Source organism: Cydia amplana, chromosome 23 (genome assembly GCF_948474715.1).
Source record: "Cydia amplana chromosome 23, ilCydAmpl1.1, whole genome shotgun sequence".
Taxonomy (NCBI): Eukaryota; Metazoa; Arthropoda; class Insecta; order Lepidoptera; family Tortricidae; genus Cydia; species Cydia amplana.
The window spans coordinates 2,090,914-2,114,388 of NC_086091.1; the positions used below are offsets into that span (position 1 = coordinate 2,090,914).

Consider the following 23,475-nt stretch of genomic DNA (forward strand, 5'->3'; position numbering starts at 1 on the left):
TTTCGGATCCGTCGTGCAAACCCTAACTACAACGAATAAATATTAGTTCAAACTAGACAACCATACTTCATATATATTTTTGTTACAGAAAATCGAAAACATAACAAGAAAATATAACGACATTGTGATCAAATGTGAAGTTTTCAACGAAGTTGGCAAGAGCGAAGACTCCAGAACGTTAGAAGTTACATGTAAGTTTTTAATGGTATTAATGAATATAAATAAACGTACGACCTTCGATAATAGCATTACCTATTTTTCAAGGTGAATACATACTGAGCAACTTTTACTATAGCCCCAATCCTGAGATCGCCAAAACATACGTACACTGACATCAAACCCATATTAAAATGATATTGGAATCATTTCAGAACCCCTAGTGAAAATTTGGCGTGGCCTGCGTTCGTGTTTGCGTTACGTCTATTTTTGTATGGGATTATGAACAGCGCGCCAAGCGGGATGTTTTGGAAACTCAAAATCCCATAGAAAATGACACTTAACGCAAACGCGTACGTCACGTCACGCCATCGAATGTTTACACTAGTGAGCTCTCATTTGCGCGGGCGTCTCGCTCGCAATAATGGCGATGGCGGGAGTGACAAAAAAAAATTATATAGGTACTCGTATTTGGACCTACATAACAAAGTACAACAGTTTATTACCTTTTCACAAAATTACGTGTAAATTGTGAAACTACCAACGCTTCCCAGAATATTATGACGTCAATTAGTGGGTGTACAGAATACGCACCTTATCGTGACGTCAAATCAAAACAGTAAACGCAGATATGGAAATAACTTCCAACATTCGTGCATTTAAAGTAGGTATGACTCACGTTTATTACTGCAATAAAACTTATCTCTCGTTCTGGCAAATTTATAAGTTCAAAAACGAAAAACTGTTCGCAGGGCCGCATTGCACGCATCGGACGCATCGCACGCAACGGATTTTAGTATTCTTTATATAGAAAGTCACACAAGTGCGTCCACTGATCCGTTGCGTGCGATGCGTCCTATGCGTGCGATGCGTCCGATGCGTGCGATGAGGCCCTGTGGACGTCTACCTTAATGGTGAAAGTCTTGGGATATTTAATTTGCTCGGTTTTCAATTTTAAACAAATAATTATCATAATATTATTTTGCTTCAGTAAAATGAAGTAATATATTTTACAAACATGCCACCTCGGCGTCGGTTTTCGTGTCACCACTATTATGTTATTTAGGTCAGTCAACATTTTGTTGTTTTTATTCCGTTTCGCTTTCGTGACCAGGGTGACAGCATTGAAACAACATATTTGTTGTTTATTACCGTGAAATGGATTGTAAATTTGACTACTGTGAATCATGAATAAAACAAACAACAAATTAGAATTCAAATTATCAATTTTAAATAGTACCTACCTGGACAAAATATAAGAATTCTAGGATATTATTTCAATAGTTGCCTGATTTTCAATAAACAATTATTTAATGAGTATATATTATCAAATTTTATGACGATATTGGAGGCAAAAGATTTATGAAATTGTTTAAAGACTATAGATATATTTGAGATTTGAATTGACATTATCAGCCTTTTCTTCGTAAGTGATCCGCATCCGCATTGAGCTCTGCATCGATTTTATGCGGATGCAGATGCAGATGCAGATGCGGATGCCGCTTATTTCAGGTTGGACCATACTCGCGCCTTACGGAAACTCCATTCCGGGTTTTATTTGGAGTATCCTTCTCCTAGATGGATCGCAAACCAATGCTAAGAGGACGACCATCTCCCCTGTAACGAAATACCTTCTTGCTTCGTTTGTGGACTTAGTCGCCTCGTACGACACCCTTATCCTATGTGAGGGTTGGCGCTATTCTAAAGCCGGCCACCACACGGCTAAAAACTTTCATTAACAATGTGTTTATTCCCTCAGACGCGCCAACCTTTAGGACTCATCCCAAAGACGTGGAAGCTGAAATCGGGAAGACTGTCACGTTGACATGTGACGTTGACAGCTACCCGGCGCCTGAGATACGCTGGTTGCATCAAGAAGAAGATCAGAACATTGTGAGTATCTATGATTTTATGTCTCACAATGAACTAGAATAAATATAGCTAATGACTGACTAGAGCTCAATGCATACGCATGTTGACAATGTCAAATATTATAAGAGGGTTGAAATCGAAAAGGCAGTGATGTAGATAGCTAGTAGGCTACCTGGCGCCTAATATACGGTGGTTGGTTACATCAGGAGGAAGATAAGAATATTCTATCTGTCTTTTTATATCACGCAATGAAATAGAATAAAATATAGCAGGCTAATGACTGACTAGAGCTCAATGACCCAAATGTACACATGTTGACAATGTCAAATATTGTATGAGGGTTGAATCTGGAAAAGCAGTAATGTTGATAGCTAGTAGGCTACATGGCGCCTAAGATACGGTGGCTGGGTCAGGAGAAAGATCAGAATATTGTATCTGTCTTTTTATATCACACAATGAACTTAATATTATTTTGACTTGTGTTTTGTTGTGGGTCAGAAAACTATTTACTTACCAGACGTATGTTGATAGACGTATGACGTATGTTGATAGATTTAATGTAGCTTTATTACTAAGGATAGTTAGTAATAGTTCTAATTTAGGTAGTTCAGAAAATTCTTGCCTTATAAGTAGGTATGCCAGTTATGTTTATATTTGTATACTGCTTTTATGTTTTCAGATTGTTGCAATAAAATTATTATATAGGTATATTCAGGTTAATATGATTATTTGCCCAAAACTCTCAGGCATTCGTGATTAAAATTTATCGGGTTAAATAATGAAATTCCTACATCGAATGCTTTATATATTACAACAATAAAACAGCGTTTATTACATTTCCGTTCGTTGTAATTTCAATCTTAATGCTATTTGATAAAGTTCAATTTGGCATAAACAATTACTTTTAGATACCTACATCAATGTTTATTTGGTAAAAGTGGCTAAAACCAATAAACTGACCACATTTAATACAAATACCGGTTAAAAGCTTTTCACCACTGAATAATACAAAACTATTGAGGTTTTCAACCAGTGCATATATTCCTAACATTTATTTTGTTAGTGATATTGAAACTATATTTACTTGCTCAACGCTATATTTAAATAAGGCTACATTAGAATATGGAATAAAATACAATACCGATTTTAGGTTATTGCATTTTGGTTTTATCTTCTGCCAAAGTATTTTCAAAGAAACTTCGAGATTCATCCTAATGTTCTCAATTGGTACACGGAAATATAATATATGTCTAGTCACTCTGACAATATTTTGGCTGTCAATGTGACAGTGCGAGCGGGACCGCAGTAAAATTAAGTGCATGCGACAGAGATAGAAACAGGCGGGGGCAATGTACAAAATTCTTCGTGTTAAGTTTCTCTTCTTTAGGTGTGTGTTAAGACTGAAACAATAATATTAAATTTAAATTATTTATTTACAAACAAGTTATATACCTACAGTGGTATTACTAAAATAAATTTAAAAAAAATTAGCTTAAATCTAAAATACCTTGAGGCATTGTACCAAGGATGCTGGCGACATTTCCTCGCTGTATCGTAATGCTGATACGTTGTGCGACGTAGCCGCCAGCTCTTCGGTCACCAGTTACGTCAACCAGACGCTTCGCGATTTCTGCGAAAAACGTATGCGCGCTGGGACCCCATGGACCTAGAGTTTCAAAATAATTATGTATGATGAGAATTTACACGCAAAGACACGAATATGACATGAAATATAATGAGAATGATATTACAAAAGGTTAGCTGCTAATGGAACTCGTTTGACAATAACACTAAGATTTCACGACTCACAATTTGCTCGAAATTTCTATTAAGTACATTTTTATTCGTAATTTGGAATAATTTATACGGAATAGGTAGGTGAGGGTGGGGAGGGTCGATCCCTAGGGGACACTTGGTAAACTTCATTTTTAATCAAACCAATCGAGATACAATTTTTTGCGCTGGTAACACTCATTCATTCGTTCCTAACTTCACGTTCTGTCATGGCACTGTATCGGAAAAGTCAGTGGTTCAAAAATGGCGGACGGTGAAAGATTTTCTGCGTACTATATTCAATTTTCGGTAAGCTTTAACTGGATTTATTTTATAATATGAGATGGAAATGATGTTAGTGAGTGTGCTTATTTTATTTGTTGTTTATTGAAGTGATGATTAACTTGGATTACATTGATATACGCGAACACATGTTTCGAGTACGGCACGTTTTATAATCTTACTATGTATGGGGAGACTTTGTCTTTTTCTTCAGGGGAGATATGATTCCGGGATCATGTCACCCCCAAAGCGATCAAGTATACATTGTAATAAATTTACTTACAAAATGATTCATAGAGCTATCATACCTAAATATATTCTTTTCTTTAGTAAATCATGCCGCGAAAGTACGACCAGAGAAACACTGATTTAAACTTTCAAGGTTTTTGACTCATTATTGTTTATTAAAACGGAATTTAATGGCGTATAATTCAGTTTTTAATTATACAACCGACTCCGAAAACGGAATTATCCCCGTGGCCTTTGAAAAGACTGACTAAAGTTGACATCAACATTTTACGAACTACCCGTACTTGGTCTTTTTTATCAAGTTAAACGTTTTACACACAGGGGATGTTACTCGGTCGACAAAAAACACTTATAACGATATTTGGTTTTCAACCGGCGATATTTGTTTTTATGGATGAAATGCTATTTCAATGGCTTTCCGACCTTATGTACTATAGAACCGACGGTCCATAGAAAGGATTTTAGGATTATGCAGCTCAAACACCGTCCTCGAAACGTGAGCAGTAAATTTCTAAACTTATTTATTATAGTAAACAATAACGATCAGTGATGGGTAAAAAAATTAAAATTGCTGTAGGTATCTGACGCTAAAATACCTTTATAAGAACTTTAAAAAAATTAGCTTGTTACAAGAAATTTTATGTTAATAACTTATAATTTTGTTTTTTTTTTGGTACAAAAATTGATTCCCTATTTTATGTTGTTTTATGGATAATACGATTACATTGTTTTTTAAAAGTATAAGATTATGGATTAATATGTGTTTGATATCTTCATATATTAATTTTCTGTAGATAAAGTGAATAAATTAATGTAGATACTACCCTCGAAATATGACATTGCCACTTAAAATCTTTTTACCAAGTGTCCCCAGATCTGGAAGACTTGATCCCTTCGGCTTAGACATCTGATTACCGGAAATACAACTTCAAAGCATGGAAGATGCAATATATATATGTTTGCTGTGTATTTTACAAATTATAGATGCATTGCTAATAGCGATCCGAGTTATATAATCAATGAGAATCTGGTATGGGGAGACATGGTAAAAATATGTTTACCATGTGTCCCAAGAACCAGGGTCACTTGATCCCCCTAGGATCAAGGCTCCCGACCAGGGGTAAACAAGTCTCCCTTACATAGGGGACACATGGTAAAAGTCAACAGTATGGGTTTTTATTAAATAATGATCTAATTTATTGCACAAATCTGTTCTAATTCAAACTATTAATGAAGAGATAAATTCTGAGTCGTATGGTCTATAAAGTTTTTCAATACTACAAATAGTTAAGAAAATGTATGCTAAAAACAAAAGGAGTGATCAACCCTCCCCAGTTTCCCCTAATGTTACGTTTAAGTTAATTTGATGGTTATAGGTTTTAGAGTGTTTTACTCTTGTTTATTGTTTTTATTTCTGTTGTTTTTTTTTTAATGTTCAGACAAGGTTCAGACGAAGAAAGTAGGTTTACCTTCATATTTACACGTACATAAATAATTGGTATAAATTATTATGATCAATTCTCTTGGCAAGTAAGCGAATTCATACATAAAAAAATCGTTTTCTGAGTAACTGTTTTTAAAAGGCAGCATTCTTAATTAAATTCGCGAGATTAATGTTTTGATATTTAATTATATGACGGAGGCATGAGCGATGGCGGGTGGGCGTAGTACCTCGATGTATTACTTCACAGCTAAAATAGTATGGTCCGATCTCTAACACGGTCCGATCAACTCTGCCGGCGGAGCCAAACCGCTCCCGCCTCGAAGTCAAGTTGGTGAACTTGCCCGACCAGTCTACCAACATAACAAAAAAAATGCCACACCTCGTACGGTTCACCCAAGTTAAACTACTTGACGTTCCAAAGCCTTCTACCTGTCATCTAAGTTCAACAATACGCCAAAAGATGTAGAACTCTATTATTCCGTTACAACCAAGTAATACGTAGCCAAACATTGCTAATCGATTTTATACAGGCGTCTAAAACTATGAACTGTAACGCTGCAATACATCCTTCTGGAGTCACGCTGCGACATATATGTGTTGCACAGTTCTTTAACTATTTTTTGTTATTAATAATATTAATGAATTTATTAAGTAAAATATTATATTTCGGAGGTATGTTAAATTACAGATACAAAAAATATTCAAGCTTCCCTGGATAAACCATGCCTGATACCAGCACAGATAATCATCTATTCTCAAGTATGTCAGATTGCAGATAAATAAGATCTGATGCATCTGAGCTTTTGTCAAAATGTATACTGTACAATATAATATTCAAGTCAAGTTCGCAACATTTCGTAATCGAGAACCGAGTGAGAACTAAGCAGTGTTTTCAAAAGGGCTTATTTCATATAGTTTTCATAGAGATATAAGCTGTTTTGAAATAGACTCCTCAAGTCATAACGACACCCACGCTCACAATAAACATATCCTATAATATCAAAAAGGTGACAAACACTCACAAAAGGTACAATACTCGCATTATTCCGTCCTCGGGAAATAAGGGATCTTGATAAACGTTCGTTCTTGAATACGTTCAAGATAAGTTTATGTGGGATGTAAGAGTAATTGTTGTATTGATATATTTTAGATTTAAGCTAGTTATTAATTTAGTTTAGTATACCACTGTATAATATATCTTTTATTGTAAGACATCTTATTAATTAGGTACCTATATTTCAAATGACATTCGGAATTAAATACATTTAATGCCAGGCTCTTAACAATTATGATGATGAAATACATTTCATCATCATAATTGTTAAGAGCCTGGCTCTTGTCGGTGGAGTAACCGCCATTCCGTTCTTCTGTCTGCCACTGTTTTGAGCTCCTGATACGTCACTAGAGTCACTTCGTTGATTTTTTCTTTGGCCTGGTCCAAAAACGCACGTCTCGGTCTTCCTCTGCCTTCTACCAATAAAATTATTTACCAATCTAAAAAAAATAGATGTTTCGATATGTAAAAATATTTGTTTAACTAAGTACCTATTTGGAGGGTAGTAGACAATTTTGTCTTGATGTTTTATCCGCTTCGCTTGGACACATGCGGAAATAATTATTTTAAGTATACTGAAATTTTTACAATAATACCGGGGTCGTAGTAGAAATTACGAAGTGGATTTTGCCTTGAAGTACTAATGGAGGATACTTTAAAAAAGCCAAGATCGTATGTGAAGCTATTATTCAAATAAGTATACCTATACCATAATTTATAAGCTACTATTATTCTATTATATCCAATTTCGGGACCACATGTTCAATAAACTTCAAAAGACATCCAATAAATATTTCATGGACCCATAAGCGAGTTATTTAAGGATGATTAAATTCAAGATTTATTTGAAAAAGCGTTAGTTTGGATCAAATTTTATTACCAACGGAATAAATTTTCCACATATTGAATGCTGCTGAATAATACATTTTATAGTGTTTATTTCAAAAGAGAAAAATATTTGAGTGGTAGTAAAAATAGATCGCGCGCGTTGTTCCATAATTTAAAGTTCTAAAGTTACAATTATATTACGATTATACTCGTCAATAATGTAACGTAGAATGACACAATTGTAACATTGTAGAATATAATAATATACGAGGGGCGTTCAAAATATTCTCGGTATTGATATCTTACGACCTCTTCTAAAATTTCTTTCGTTACTGGCCGCTAAGGTTTATTCATTGACATAAAAAAAAAGTATAATTCGAACCGAGATAGTCTTTTGTTTTTCTGCAATTGCTGAACAAACATGAACATCATGTGCGAATTGACAATGTTAACTAAATTAGAACATCGATGCGTGATAAAATTCTTGACAAAACAGGGTAAAAATCAAAAAACCATAAAAGAGGAAATGGATTGTGTTTACCGTGAGTCTGCTCCTTCTTTATCTACCATTCAAAAGTGGTCAAGCGAGTTTAAACGCGGAAGGGAGAGTATTGAAGATGACCCTAGACCTGGCCGGCCTGTAGTAGCTACTTCACAAGAAAATATTGATAAAGTGGAAAAACTTATATTGGAAGATGGTCGAGTGAAGGTAAAATCTATAGCACAAGTAACCAATCTCTCTATTGGTACCGTACATGATATTATACATGACCATCTTAATATGTCAAAAGTAAGTGCAAGATGGGTTCCGCGAATGCTGACTCGGCTTCAAAAAGACATGCGTGTAGCTTGTTGTTCCGATTTTATTGACCTGTGCGGTGAAAATCCTGATGAGGTGCTGCAAAGAATAGTTACTGGAGATGAAACCTGGGTTCATCATTATGACCCAGAGAGTAAACAAGAGTCCATGCAGTGGCACATTAAGGGTTCAGCTCATCCCAAGAAGTTCAAGGTCATCCCTTCAGCTGGCAAGGTCATGGCCACGATATTTTGGGATTGTGAAGGAGTATTACTAATCGATTATAAAGAAAAAGGTGTAAATATCACAGGACAGTACTACGCTAACATTTTACGTCAATTAAAGGATGTAATTAAAGAAAAGAGGCGAGGAAAGATAACCAAAGGTATTCTGCTTCTGCATGACAACGCCCCCGTCCATACTGCTCATATTGCCAAGGCAGCTATTGTTGAATGTGGGTTTAAAACTGTTACTCACCCACCGTATAGTCCGGACTTAGCCCCCAGCGACTTCTTTTTGCTCCCCAATCTTAAAAAGGATCTGCGTGGAAATAAATTTTCTGACGATGAAGCATTGAAGGCGGCAGTGGAGGAGCATTTTTACACGAAAAATAAAAAATATTTTTACGAGGGATTAAAAAAAATAATTGATCGATCTTTTAAGTGGATGAACATAGGGGGGGAGTATATTGAAAAATAAAAATATCAAACTTTTCGTACTTGTTTGTTTTCATTCTCATACCGAGAATATTTTGAACACCCCTCGTACGTTAGGAATAAGCTCTTCTATTAACAAACATTAATTTAAACTATCTTCTTTGTTGCAGCGAGTCGGCAGAACAGCCAACCTGACCCTAACACTGGACACACACACAGCCGGGAAATACATTTGTATAGCCAATGTACCTGGCTATCCTGAGATCGAGACGTCTGGATCCATATTTATTAAAGGTAAGTTTATTTCTTTTTTTCACAGAAATATCTTTAATCGTCCCTTAAAAAAATACAAAAAAATTTTGATCTGCTTGCACCGCAGAATGCTGTTTTGCTGTGCATTTCGTTTTTAGGTTAGGTTAGTATTTTTTTCTGATCTTTTAAATAGGGTACCTGTTTTAAAATCTTTACGAACGATATAAACGTATTGAAGACAGTTAACTCATTAGGCATTAATTGGATGTGATTAACATTTTTGTCGTTTTTATAGGTCCACCAAAAATCCTCTCCAACTACACTCAGTTCGGATCCCAAGGAGACAGCGTGAAAATAGAATGTGCAGCGTTCGCTGTCCCTCGCATCGAGACCATTGTCTGGACCTTTGATGGGAAAGAGATAGATTCTATTCATGACCAGGTAAAAAAATAATAATTCAGTAACTTAAAATGACATTTCAATATCCGTGCTGAGGTACCAGTTTTAAGTATTCAGGATACATGTATCCGCTCTTTTACTTAGGGTTAACAATTCTAAATCTAACATGACTAAAACTAAGTAGTCAATAAAACTAAGTTTAAGGTTAAAGCAACCCATATCAAATTATAAATATTTGTAAATACAGAATCAGTCTCCTGTTATTTCCACGTATCCATTTTGCGTAGGAGTTGATGTAGGCTCTGGATTATAATTATTAAGGGCAGATAAAAGTTTATTAATAGAAATGACAATATTGATGACTCTTTGATTCGATATTGTATTATTATTCATTTTCTTGAGTTTGATCCAAAAATCTATAGGCATTATTCTAACCATATTAATATATATATATTGTCAACAGGATTACGCATTTCTCGAAGACGCGCAGCCAGGCGGTGTCATAAACTCGACTCTGATCATACGAGAAAGCCAATCCAAACACTTTGGGACATATCGATGTAATGTGTCCAACGAGTATGGGAGCGATGCAATGGATATCATATTGAAGCCTAATAGTAAGTTATTACAAGATTTAGTAGTTTTTGTGACACAAATCTCCCTTAAAATTTTGCTGTATTCCCTTATTTCATAGTAATTCCATAAAAAAATAAACCATGGATATCTCTATAACCATGGGGGTTGGACTGGGGGGTAGCGCTCCCCCCCCCCCCCCTCTCCCATCCCCACCCCCATAATCGACAGTCCATAACGTAAAGATTTACCAAAGTATTGGTGACCATACTGAAAGCAAATAATTTAGAGCAATTAATTGTTTATAGCGTTAATAAAGTAGATAACATTTGTTGCAGAAACGTTTCCACTGCTAATAATTCTGTTCGGGGTGACATCAGGAACTATAATGGTGGCAGCATTGATAATGCTAGTAATATTATGCCAAAGGAAGCAGAGGAAGCATAAGCAGACGCAAGTTACAGGTACTTACAATAATATTTAAAATGTTATTGTTTTTTTTTCAACTATAATTAATTATACGGAGTAATTACTGAGGATATAGTTACATTATATTGTTAAATATCGTTTAGAAAATAACGTTATAGGTACTGTGTAATAGACTGTCGTAAAATGTGGTATTGTTTATAGTTTGTCAAAGGACTGTCTCATTTATAACATAGACAGAGAGAATCATACTACCTTTGTCTTACACTAGTACTAGCACCCAAAATAAAAGGATGAGTATAGTTTTCCTGGTTCTTACTGACTGACAAATTAGTTTGACCAACTATAAATCATAATATCTTCAGAGGATATGCTTTATCTTTTTAACTAATTTATATATGCGTAATTGAACTAAGCTAAATTGATAATTATATTAACTATTTAATTTACATTGACATTCGTTATTCAAATAATTCATTCGCAAAATACGAAATCGAATTATCTATTTACCAGCAACAATTCAATATTTCGTTACAAAAATAGCTACAAGTTTCGTTCCATTTAATTTGGTTACAAACTAAGTTTTTCGACGTCTCATCAATTTTATTTATCCCGAGACATTTGTCAGGTATATTTTATAAAGGCTACGGAATAAAGTTTTCGGGACTTCATCAATTTGTGTTGTTTCAGAAAAACCCGATGTGACAGTGACAGCGGAAGAACTCTATAAAGAAAACGACAGAAACTCCAATATCAGCGATCTCAAACTTGAACTCCGACAAGCTAACGGAAGTTGTGAAGTTGTAAGTATTGATAAGTTACTTCGGAAATTGGAATCATTTTGATTGCTAATCCTATTGTTTAGCTAGCCATCGCTTCAATTGAACCAGTTTAAGAAATGCGTAAATCCCTTGCGCCAGAATTATACTGGTGTGCCTCAAGGCACTGTTCTAGGTAGCGATATGTATAACCAGTTTAAGAAATGCGTAAATCCCTTGCGCCAGAATCATACTGGTGTGCCAGAAGGCACTCTTCTAGGTAGCGATATGTATAATTATTATAATACATAGTCAAGTTGTTTGTTGGGGTGTTACTTCCCACTGTCTTTCAAAATCTATAAATAGTACTTCCAGGTTAGTTTAAAAGTTGTAAGTTTGTTTCATACTGCTATTAAGTAGTGATTTTAGTATTATAGAGAAGTTATTGTTAGGTACTCTTACTAAGTTTTACACTCTCCACGGATTGGAACTTATCAAGCCTTTAAATTTTCTTTCTTTCTGATTATTTTCTCATAACGGAAATTTAAATGATCTTTGATGTTTTTTTTTGCTTAAATCTAAAAGATTATTAGATATTTATTAAACATACCGGTAATATTCGGGCACAAAGGTGTTCTCGGTAAATATTGTCGGTCAAAAAGTCCAAATAGTGAACTAAAAGTTTGTCCTCCTGAGACACAGGAGCAGCAAAGATATTTGGCATTTTGGAATTTAGAACCTCTAAGGTAAACGTACTGGTGCTCGACGCGGTCCCAGTACATGTCATCTTGAAACTTAAGTCATTGTCAATGGAGGTGACAGCAGGGTGTCATCTATTGCGCATTAGTATGTCGAGCACTAGTGCGTTTACCTTACCTACTCCAAAGAAGTTTAAAATATATTGTGGAATATGTACGCGTTTAGGAGGCTATATGAAACCTAAACCATTTAAAAACCAATATCACTATAGCTATTATTCGTATTGTTATGCTTTTCCGGCGTAAATGCAGCTAAAATACCAAACAAGAGTCCACGTTGCCATTAGCATAAGTCTATTTAGCAAAGTTCAACATTTGCAGTGAAACTATTTTGAAGCATTCTGATTGGCTAATTGGCCAAGCGGAGTTGAGATTCAAAAGTTTGAATGCAATTGTAAGCTAGAGGGTAGTTTGATAAGTTTATTTGGATCTTAGCGAGTTTATGAACTATGAGAAGAGTTTTTTTTTAAAGAGGTACTAGTTAATTGGAAGATTAAAAAAAAATGACGACTACAAATAAAGGATTCCTTATAGTTGCATGACAATTGACCAAACTAGCCGAAATACAAAAACATTTAACAAAACTATTACAAATGAAATTATATCCTTTAAATTAGCGATGATATTTTATTTGATTTTGGCCTGTAACTACAACCTACATTAATCACTGTCCAGCAAAGTAAAAATATATTTTCGTTAACTCATAAAGTTAATACCATATTTAACAAAATGATGTAACAACGCTTAAACCATTAGCTTTAATAGGGCAATAACGAACAAAACACAATTTTATTGCCCTAAAGTACTTTTTAACTCTTATTAAGACAATGTTACCTTTTTGAGCTCCTAATTCGTTCATTGTTATCAATTAAGAGAGTTTATTACATTTTAGTCTAGTAGATGCTTATCTAAAATATACTTATTGTTAGCTGACATGGAACTCTTGGGTAGCATGAACAAAATCACGTAAAAACACGATATTTGAATAATTAAATTGCCTTTGACAGGGGACAATAGTGGCTTTTAAAAATAATTGATTTAACGGAATTTACCGAACGCTTGGAAACAAAAAAGTGATTGGAGTTTTTTTGTACACAAAATATTCGTCAGTTTTGTTGGTGAATGTTTTAAATGACAACACTTCGGTCAAATTCAAATAAGCATTTTAAGCGTTTAATAAAGTTTTAGGTAGTGGGTTGACTGGGAAATCGTAATTGCTACTAGACTATTTGCATGCCTACTAGAAGCGGTATTTAATATGTAAAATTTGTAAAGCTTTTGGTTCATAAAATATGCCTATTTCCCGGAGGGGTAGGGAGATACCGCGGATTTCCACTTGCTACGATCCTGACATACCTCTTTCGCTTCCGTTACTTTCATAACATTCCTCATACGCGCTCGCCGGTTTAGGGTGCTTCTGACCTGGCCTTTCTTCAGGATTTCCCCGATCTGAACAGAGAAAGTCCGCCGAGGTCTGCCCCTTCCAACTCCCTCTTCTACTTCTCCCTTATACACTCTCTTTGTCAGCCTTCTTTCACTCATTCATTATAAATATTATAAGACATAATTAACACTCATATTATTCCACAGGACTACCCCAACACAGGCTCAGACAGCACGCTATGCTCCAACGCCAAGCTTGGCAGTGGCATACCACTGGCCGGCTCTGTGCCTCTAAACTCTATAAGTCAGAATAACTACCAGCCTTATAGATATAGTAATGACTATACCGACCCAGCGTATGCGGATTGTTACAAGGTGAGATTTTTGGATGAATCTTACGTATTGTTTCGAAGGCCCTTGCGATACACTTCGGCCCATCGGGACCTTTTGTGTAATCGCCCCTTGAAGAGCTACCTTGTGCCTACTTAGACCCAGATAGTCTGCTCCAAAATCCTTCAATCTCTTTCTGCCGATGGCGTGACATTCAAACATTACATGAATTTAATTTTTAAAATGGTATTTTCCCTTATATTTTAGATTACAGGTTAAATTTTATTACTTTTCCTTAACTATTCAAAAGAAAAGAATTTGTCGAAAGAAATAATAATAGGTATCATTTGAAAAAAAAAAAAACTACAGTGTTATATTTCCCTAAAGTTAGATGCCTTAGCACGGTTAACTCGTATAGTGTACATAATAACGTGAAAAAGCAACAATTTAAGACAAGCAAGCCAATTCAAACTGACATTTAGATGTCAAAATTTTGTCTTTTCTTATAATTCACACGAGTATTGAGTTTGTACTTGTTCGTACGTGCATTGGCAATGACAATGATACCAAAATGTAAGTTCGCATTGGTCTTCTGACTAATGTCATAAAACAACATAAGTAATATGAAAATAAAGAACATATGCAAAATTTTCAGTGCAGTAAGTAGAGTTGTCTGTAAATGTTTTATTGAGGTTTTTCAATAAAAAGGATTTGTATTGTGTATTGTATTGCATTGTATTGTTGTATAATGTTGATATATTATGAAAAACTACCACCTTACAAAGACTAAACTTATTAGACTGAAGTTGTTTTTAACCACCTACGGGCCCTTGAATCACTCCGTCACCGCCCAATACGGGCATGTTTTGGCGAGAGTCAGCGGTTAGGCATAATTTCACTTACTTGTAACTTTTGAAGTATAACAGCTACATACTTGAAACTTCACACACACAATAAGTATAATATGTTTAATCAATAAATAATCACTATTTTTTCTGCTATCAAGCAATATATCAGTCACTAAGAAATTGAAGATTTTTAAGTTACTATTCGAGGATTTCACAAGTTTAAGTTTAAGAACATTAGTTTATAGTATACTTAACACAAATAAACACTTAAATAACGATAATTATGAAAATAATGCATAAATATCAATCACTTAAAACGTTGCATAAAAACAATTTGCCACTTATGGAAAATAGTGATGTGCGTCTATCGACACATTTGTCGATATATCGATAACCTAGTACATGTAAAACTTATGATTTTGGTGAAATTATTATTAGGTAGGTACAATAGTACCTAATAATGATTTCATAACATGTTAAATTTCAATATTTGAACCAAAAACTGTAAAAAAACACAAAAAATAACACTCCAAACACTGCCACGCCGTACTCTCATATCGACAACAAGTCCATGAAATTTAAAACAACACTATTGTCCGCCATATTGAGTCCAATTTTTAGCACCTCTGCAGTACGGGTGTCAACCCCAGTTGCCAGCAAAAAAAGCGGTAATTTTAAAATTATGTTTAAGTATGTCAGAGCCATCTACCGAAATATTATGATATTTTTTTATTTGTATCTACAGTGTGTAAATCCAATACGGGCGAATATTTAAACGGTGGTTAGCATAGGACCTAAATAGTATATTGAGATAGATTTTACTTAGAAATGCATTGAAAATTTTAACCATACAAAATAATTCGGCCCGCAATGTAATACACCACACACGTTACGGGATACGAGCTTTTTAAAGTAACTGTCAACGCTTGTTGGCAGTTACTATGAAAAGCTCGTATCTCGTAATGTCATTATCATCTTCTGTTTCTTAATGTTTACAGTACATTGCTGCTCGGTACATGTGGAAAAAATTAATCACGGGGTCATAATTAAGTGAAACTTAAAAAAAACATCTTAATTAATGATAAGACGGGTAAATTCTATATCTGGTTTAATTTATTGCCCGTATTTGACTTACACATTGTATACTAATCCCAGTGCATAATGTGACCGCTATTAACAAGTCACAAGGTCTCGTTTTGATTAAAAAAAATTTGATTAACACGACCATTACTTCGATCAATTATAGTTGACACCCGTACTGCAGCGGTGTTGCCTTACTGGCAACTCTGGTTGACACCCGTAGGTAAAGGGTTAATTTAACTGTAGCATGCACAAACCATAAAGTAAAATAAATACTGATTAAAACAACAAATCCAGTGCAAGAAAAATACCCTCTTATGAAAAAAATAAGACAAAGGAATCAATTTCTAAAACATCTCAATCAATTTAAGCTCTCAGTGTAAAAAGAGAATTTTCCGGTCATTATTCTTCTAAAATTACAATTCTGTTTTACGAGGAAAACTGTATGCTTTTCAATTTTGAAATCAATTGCAATTTGGGGGGTCAATTATTTGATTGCTGTTTTGAACTTTGAGAGTTTCTTTAAAGTTACAAGAATACATTTCCTTGTTTTTACATTAGCTTTTGTTTACAGAAACATGGTTTTGATTTAAAATAGATATTATCGGATCTTATTTGAACTTATACATCATCATCTTCCTCGCGTTGTCCCGGCATTTTGCCACGGCTCGTGGGAGCCTGGGGTCCGCTTGGCAACTAATCCCAGTAATTGGCGTGGGCACTAGTTTTTACGAAAGCGACTGCCATCTGACCTTTCAACCCAGAGGGTAAAACTAGGCCCGTATTGGGATTAGTCCGGTTTCCTCACGATGTTTTCCTTCACCGAAAAGCGACTGGTAAATATCAAATGATATTTCGTACATAAGTTCCGAAAAACTCAATGGTACGAGCCGGGGTTCGAACCCGCGACCTCCGGATTGCAAGTCGGACGCTCTTACCGCTAGGCCACCAGCGCTTCTTATTTGAACTTGAATGAGTAATGTTAATAAAAATCTTTTGATGAAATAATATTTTCTTCGACGTATTTTATAGTTCGTTTTTTTAGCATTCGAAAGAAAGTAAGCGATCATGACATGTCTTTTAATTAAAACTCACCATTGAAAAATAAGTCACAGCAAATATGTTAGAATTACAAATCATAATTACGATCTTTTACATTCTTTTCCATAAGTAATATTTAAACTATTTTTTTAAAGCGTTATTCAATATTTTTAAATAAAAAGACACGTCAAGATTGTTTACCTTCTTTCTAATGCAAAAAAATACGTTAGTTTTTTAAACGTTTGGTTTTATAATATCGAAATTATGCCGAAAACTTTGTATTCACTCTATTTTGATTCGAAATGTCCGTTGAACGAAAGGTACTGTCAGGGATAAAAGCTCGTATCAATTTTTTTTAACAAAAAATATTTTCTTTTTTTTACAAGCTTTTATTTATTTTTTACTTTCACCTGTCCCGTTGTCTGTCAGTCTGTAATCAAATCTTGCAAGTTAAATTTGATCCACTTCCCGGTTTCCGATTGAGCTGAAATTTTGCATACACATGTAAGTCGCGTGACAATGCAATATTATGGTACCATGGAGCTGATCTGATGATGGAGACAGGAGGTAGTCTTAGGAACTCTGTGATAAAACAACGGAACCTAATTGTGTTTTGGGTTTTTAGAATTGTCTTGATGAGTATTAGTTGTCTGTGGAAGAAAAAGTACAGTCAGCGATAAAAGCTTGTACCAAAAATGAAATTTTTGCTAAAAACTTGTTTTGTCCGCAGGTAAACGGCTACCAGACCTACGTGCATTACGGCCACGATTACACCCCCGGGTCCCTGCGAGTACAGTCACCCACGCTCAGCGCCGACAAATTAACTCCTAACAGGTAACAATCATAGATTATCCCCTACTAGATACCGCAGTTAAAGTAAGCACGCTAAGCACGAAGAATCTTGTACATTTGCCCACCTGTTGCTACCTCTATCGCATGCGCTGATTATAATACCGCTAGCACAGATATATCAGCAATAAGAATTGTATTGAGAGCAAAGAGAAATAGGGCCGGTTTTGTCCGGCCGACTCTAATTAATACGTTAAAAAAAACAGTGGCATTGAGATCATGGGCAAAGGTAGGAACAGGCGGGATAATTGTACGACATTTTTCGTACTTAGCGTCTTTGGTTTATCATAAAATGGTCCTACTTGGCTCTAAAATTCTAAATTAAGTAAATTTTCAAAATTGCATTATGCCCACGCCCAGCGCGGACATATTAACTCCTAACAGGTAAGGCACAGTCACAGATTATCTGCTATCAAACACCGCAGTTGGGCGAATCCAATTTCTAATTTAAATTTTTAACAAGCAGAAACGTCTGCGAACGATGCTATTAAGCTTAGAATAAATTTAAAAGTGAAAAAAATTACTGTACGGGTGATACTTGAAATCCTGGATCGATGCTCCAGCGCTATGTTTGGAGTAGCGCGCTGGAGTATCGTTCCAGAGGCCGTGAGTTCAAGTCTCACCCAAGACAGTAACTTTCCACTTTTAAATGAATCCAATTTCTGACCGACACTTTTCACGTCTCTGGCGTTACCAAAAAGTTGACCAAGAAATTACGTTTCTAATTTTAAATCTAGTGAACAGATTGGGGAGAATCACCCACTTTGTAGATCCTAATAAGAGAAGAAAGTATATTCCATTGCGTTACCATTTTTATTTGAATTTGTATGACGGTAACGGAAGAAATGTAAAATATATGAAAATTTTGTTACTATTTTTGTTTCCTATTAGGATCGACAGAGCTTACGATTTTGAATAGAAATAACATAAAAATTCCCTCATTTCAAAAATAAAGTGTAGTATTTGTACAACTTATAAAAAGCGGCCAAGTGCGAGTCGGACTCGCCCATGAAGGGTTCCGTATTTAGGCGATTTATGACGTATTAAAAAAAAACTACTTGCTAGATCTCGTCCAAACCAATTTTCGGTGGAAGTTTACATGGTAATGTACATCATATATTTTTTTTAGTTTTATCATTCTCTTATTTTAGAAGTTAGGGGGGAGACGACACATATTTTACCACTTTGGAAGTGTCTCTCGCGAAAACTATTCAGTTTAGAAAAAAATGATATTAGGAACCTCAATATCATTTTTGAAGACCTATCCATAGATACCCCACACGTATGGGTTTGATGAAAAAAAAAATTTTGAGTTTCAGTTCGAAGTATGGGGAACCCCAAAAATTTATTGTTTTTTTTCTATTTTTGTGTAAAAATCTTAATGCGGTTCACAGAATACATCTACTTACCAAGTTTCAACAGTATAGTTCTTATAGTTTCGGAGAAAAGTGGCTGTGACATACGGACGGACAGACAGACGGACAGACAGACAGACAGACAGACAGACATGACGAATCTATAAGGGTTCCGTTTTTTGCCATTTGGCTACGGAACCCTAATAAAACCAGGTTTCCTTACATACTGTTCCATCTAATGATCAAGTTGTGATGAAGTATATACCACCTAGTGATAAAGTTGTGACCAGTATTTTCCCTTTTAAGTTATAAGAATTATGAATTCATTAACAATAGCTTTGTTATGTCGTTTCGTGTTAGTAGCATTAAATGCAGCATCTAGTGGTGAATTGTGATCTACGTCCAGTTTATTTGGCTCATTTGAGTAATGTGACACCATTACTTCCCGTCAGGCGTACAGTTTTGATGAATTGTGTCTGTCAATTGCGAGCAAATTTATTTTAGTGCCTCTGATGTCCAATTTGTGAGTTATTCGAATTAAAAATGAATGAATTAGTCCCGAAAGGATGTTATGTTTGGAGTAACGTATGTTTATGTTGTTATATTTATGTTAGTTTCCAACATATACATGTCGCAGTCCATTGGTTAAATTAGTAAGTTAATTAGACGCCTAGGCCGTTCATTAAATGCCGCCATCTAATGAAATTGCTGAAAAACAACCAGCCAAGTCATTGAGCGCTACGTTTAACTAGATGGCTGAACGAAGTGTAGTCCTTTTGTTAAATTGGACATTGATGAATTTATTATAATAATATGTAATGTTTGTTTAGGTTAAGTTATTAATTTCTTTATTTATTTAATTTTAAATTTATTTTTAATTTTTAGTTAAATTTGAATCACTTGGCTGAGTGGATCAGACATTTTTAAACGTCACTAGATTCTAGTTCAATTACGGCGGTGCCCAGCCCATTTTTACTAATACATGCAATCTTTGACTAGGTGTCTTTGACTACCTCTAAGTGTAAGGCCTGAGTGGACGCTCGAAGCGAGGAGTACGAATCCTTTACGGCAGCGGTCGGCAACCTTTTAGCAGCCAAGGGCCACATAGTAGTTAACGAAGTTGACGCGGGCCGTACTTTGTTAATATTTATGACTTTATCAGACGTTGTCGTTTGTCAATATTACATACAAAATAGCCAGGGAGGCTCGCGGGCCGCAAGGGACAGGTTCACGGGCCGCATGCGGCCCGCGGGCCGCGGGTTGCCGACCGCTGCTTTACGGGATTGCATATCGAGATATGTGATTTCGATTCGAATTGTATGGGGGCGGCTTTTTGGCGGTGTGACTCTTAATAATCATAATTGTGACGTTATCTATGAATAGGGACCTTATTTTCTATGGCGCTTACGCCATTATTGACGATAATCCGATATAAATACAATGCCGCGCGAGGCTGTGCGGCGTAAGCGCCATCGGCAATAAGGTCCCTTTTCATAGATAATGCCCTATATTTTTGTCTTATTGTCGTAGATCTGTCAATGGGAGTCTTCCAAGGAGCGTGGATACGTCTTCAACAGTCCAATTCAACCCTGGGAATGGGTCGCAGAACAATTCGCTGCAACGCAAAAGGCAGGATAGCAGCAACGCGTTGAATAACCTTGGGTTGCCGACCACTGAAGGTAAGATTATTTTTCTAGATTACATTATAAGCTTGTGTTATACAAAGAAGCTTTAATACGACACAAATTCCTAGTTAATTAACCCTGGAAGCCTGGAAGGGGCTAAATATTATAAATGGGCTTACTAATGGCCACAGACTAGCCGAGGCGAAGACGTGGCCTACGATGGAGCGAGGCTGCCCAGAAGGAGCCTGTTCACCCTTGATTTGAAGGTTGCCGGGTTATATGAGCTCGGAAATATAGACGCCGGCAAGGAATTCCATTCCTTGGCAGTGCGCATAAGAAACGAGGAAGCAAAGCGGTTCGTGCGAATTTCACACACGAGCTCTTAAAGACTTTGTTTTTCTTCATAAACTAATGATAAAATCATACTTTATAAATTAAATAATGGCCTTGAATAATACATACCTATTTAAAAGAGTTCATTTCAAGGAATGTGGTTCAAGATACGCATTTTTCAAGCTGATTCAAGAGCGAACAATTTCGTAGAAATCGTTTTTATCGCTTAGCTCATCCGAAGTTTAGTTTTTAAATTCACATTAGACTGATCCTGATTTATGGCGTCATTATAATATTCGAGGCTTACAACGTATTTGGATATGTAAATAATTAAATAACAAATTAATACGTGCTATTATCATTAAAATGAGGTGTTATATTTATATTTTAGAATCGGTCCTGTTTTAGGAATGCCTTATTTTTAGGGTTCCGTACCCAAAGGGTAAAAACGGGACCCTATTACTAAGACTCCGCTGTCCGTCCGTCCGTCCGTCCGTCCGTCTATCACCAGGCTGTATCTCACGAACCGTGATTGCTAGCTATAGTTGAAATTTTCACAGATGATGTATTTCTGTTGCCGCTATAACAACAAATACTAAAAACAGAATAAAATAAAGATTTAATTGGGGCTCCCATACAACAAACGTGATTTTTGACCGAAGTTAAGCAACGTCGGGCGGGGTCAGTACTTGGATGGGTGACCGTTTTTTTGCTTGTTTTGCTCTATTTTTTGTTGATGGTGCGGAACCCTCCGTGCGCGAGTCCGACTCGCACTTGGCCGGTTTATTTTTTATTCGATACTAAAGGTGATAAATTATAAAATAATGAACAGGTGTCAATAGAGGAGGAGATAACGGGATTTTAATTGGTGTGGTTCGTCTTTGTACCTAATTAAAAACTATCTCTGGCTAATTAGTATGTACGTAATTAAAATGAAAAAGCGGCCAAGTGCGAGTCGGACTCGCGTTCTAAGGGTTCCGTCCATTAAGTCCAACTCCCGCTTGACTGCACATTTGCACGGACCTATGTGCATTTTTTGTCAGACATATCCTAAGAACTAAATATGTTAATTTTATCACAATTATAATAACTCTACTGGCGAAAGTGTTCCCAACATCTTTATTTATATGAATTTAAAAGTGGAAAAATTACTCTCTTGGGTGAGACTTGAACTCACGGCGTCTGGAGTTCAAGTGTCACCCAAGACAGTATTTTTTCCAATTTTTAATTTATTCTGAGCATAATAGCATCGGTCGCAGACATTTCTGCTTCTTAAAAAAATAATTAAATTGTATGTGTATATATATCAAGTCCAGAAGTAATTTATTAATGTTATCTACAACCAGAGCCCGTACCATGAGTCACTGACAGTGTCAAAACTGACATATACGCTATCCAGAACGTAATTTACTTTCTATAATACATCTCGTTCGCACTAATATGCGAGTACGAGCGAGATGCATAGAAAGTAAATTACGTTCTCGATGGCGTTTATGTCAGTGCCAAACTGATGGTAGCCGTACAGAAGCATAACAACTTAACAGAAATCATCTAAACATACTTATAAATCCTAAAAGCTGCTTACCGCTCTTACAATGCAGGTACGCCGTGAGACACAAAACATTTTTTAAGAGGGTTATTTAAGAGGGTTATAAAAGAAAAATGTTTGATAAGTTTACTATTATATATAGTAGGATAACTGGGTTATTCACAGGTATTTTTTTTTCTAGAGCAAATCCCCATACTTTTAATTCTGTAGAGGAGTTTCGTAAAAAAAAGTGTAAAGATTTTTTGTGAATTATGAATTTCTCGTATTTTTTTGTATGGGTGAGTGAAAATTTAGTCACAGAAATGAATTCCTTATCCTCGAATTACACGAAAAAGACACCAAACTTGATATAGTTGCTAGATGTATGCAGATATAAAATATAGAGTGAGGCGCGCCGGAGGCATTTCCCCCCATTTTTGAGTTACTCACAATGAGCTCTTTCATTTGAATTGTAACAAGATATAGTTTGAAAATATTATTTATTAAGTTTCCCATTTACACCCCAAAAGTGGCTCCCATGTTTAAAATTCATTTGTTTGAGTTACATGGCCGTCTTTGAGTCACAAACTTGCATATGTGTACCAATTTTCACCAGTAGTTTCGGAGAAAACATAAAAAAAAACCCGTAGGGGTAGGGTCAAAGACTAAGTAATTAAGTACGACTCACGCTTGACTGCACATTTCTAATAGGATTTCCTGACATCTATAGGTAAAGAACTATTTTGTGTATTTTTTTCAAAATTTTAGACCCAGTAGTTTCGGAGATAAGGGGGGGGGAATGGTCATTTTTTGCCTATTTTCTT

The 23,475-nt window shown here is 35.5% G+C and overlaps 1 protein-coding gene and 2 long non-coding RNA genes across 3 annotated transcripts in view; 2 read left to right on the forward strand and 1 right to left on the reverse strand.

Annotated features, from left to right (window-relative positions):
* The window catches only part of LOC134658889 (uncharacterized), a 582,766-nt gene that overhangs the window by 492,083 nt on the left and 67,208 nt on the right, over nucleotides 1–23,475 (forward strand). The window lies entirely within an intron of this gene.
* LOC134658875 (uncharacterized) overlaps nucleotides 1–23,475 on the reverse strand; it is a 397,606-nt gene that overhangs the window by 308,335 nt on the left and 65,796 nt on the right. The gene's annotated exons all lie outside the window — the stretch shown is intronic.
* LOC134658795 (irregular chiasm C-roughest protein) overlaps nucleotides 1–23,475 on the forward strand; it is a 72,519-nt gene that overhangs the window by 45,125 nt on the left and 3,919 nt on the right. The window contains exons 9-18 of the mRNA XM_063514448.1: nucleotides 89–191; nucleotides 1,916–2,049; nucleotides 9,284–9,407; nucleotides 9,661–9,806; nucleotides 10,228–10,381; nucleotides 10,676–10,801; nucleotides 11,454–11,566; nucleotides 13,870–14,037; nucleotides 17,692–17,795; nucleotides 20,696–20,844. Of these exons, the coding sequence (XP_063370518.1) occupies nucleotides 89–191; nucleotides 1,916–2,049; nucleotides 9,284–9,407; nucleotides 9,661–9,806; nucleotides 10,228–10,381; nucleotides 10,676–10,801; nucleotides 11,454–11,566; nucleotides 13,870–14,037; nucleotides 17,692–17,795; nucleotides 20,696–20,844 (1,321 nt within the window). The remainder of the gene's footprint in view (nucleotides 1–88; nucleotides 192–1,915; nucleotides 2,050–9,283; nucleotides 9,408–9,660; nucleotides 9,807–10,227; nucleotides 10,382–10,675; nucleotides 10,802–11,453; nucleotides 11,567–13,869; nucleotides 14,038–17,691; nucleotides 17,796–20,695; nucleotides 20,845–23,475) is intronic.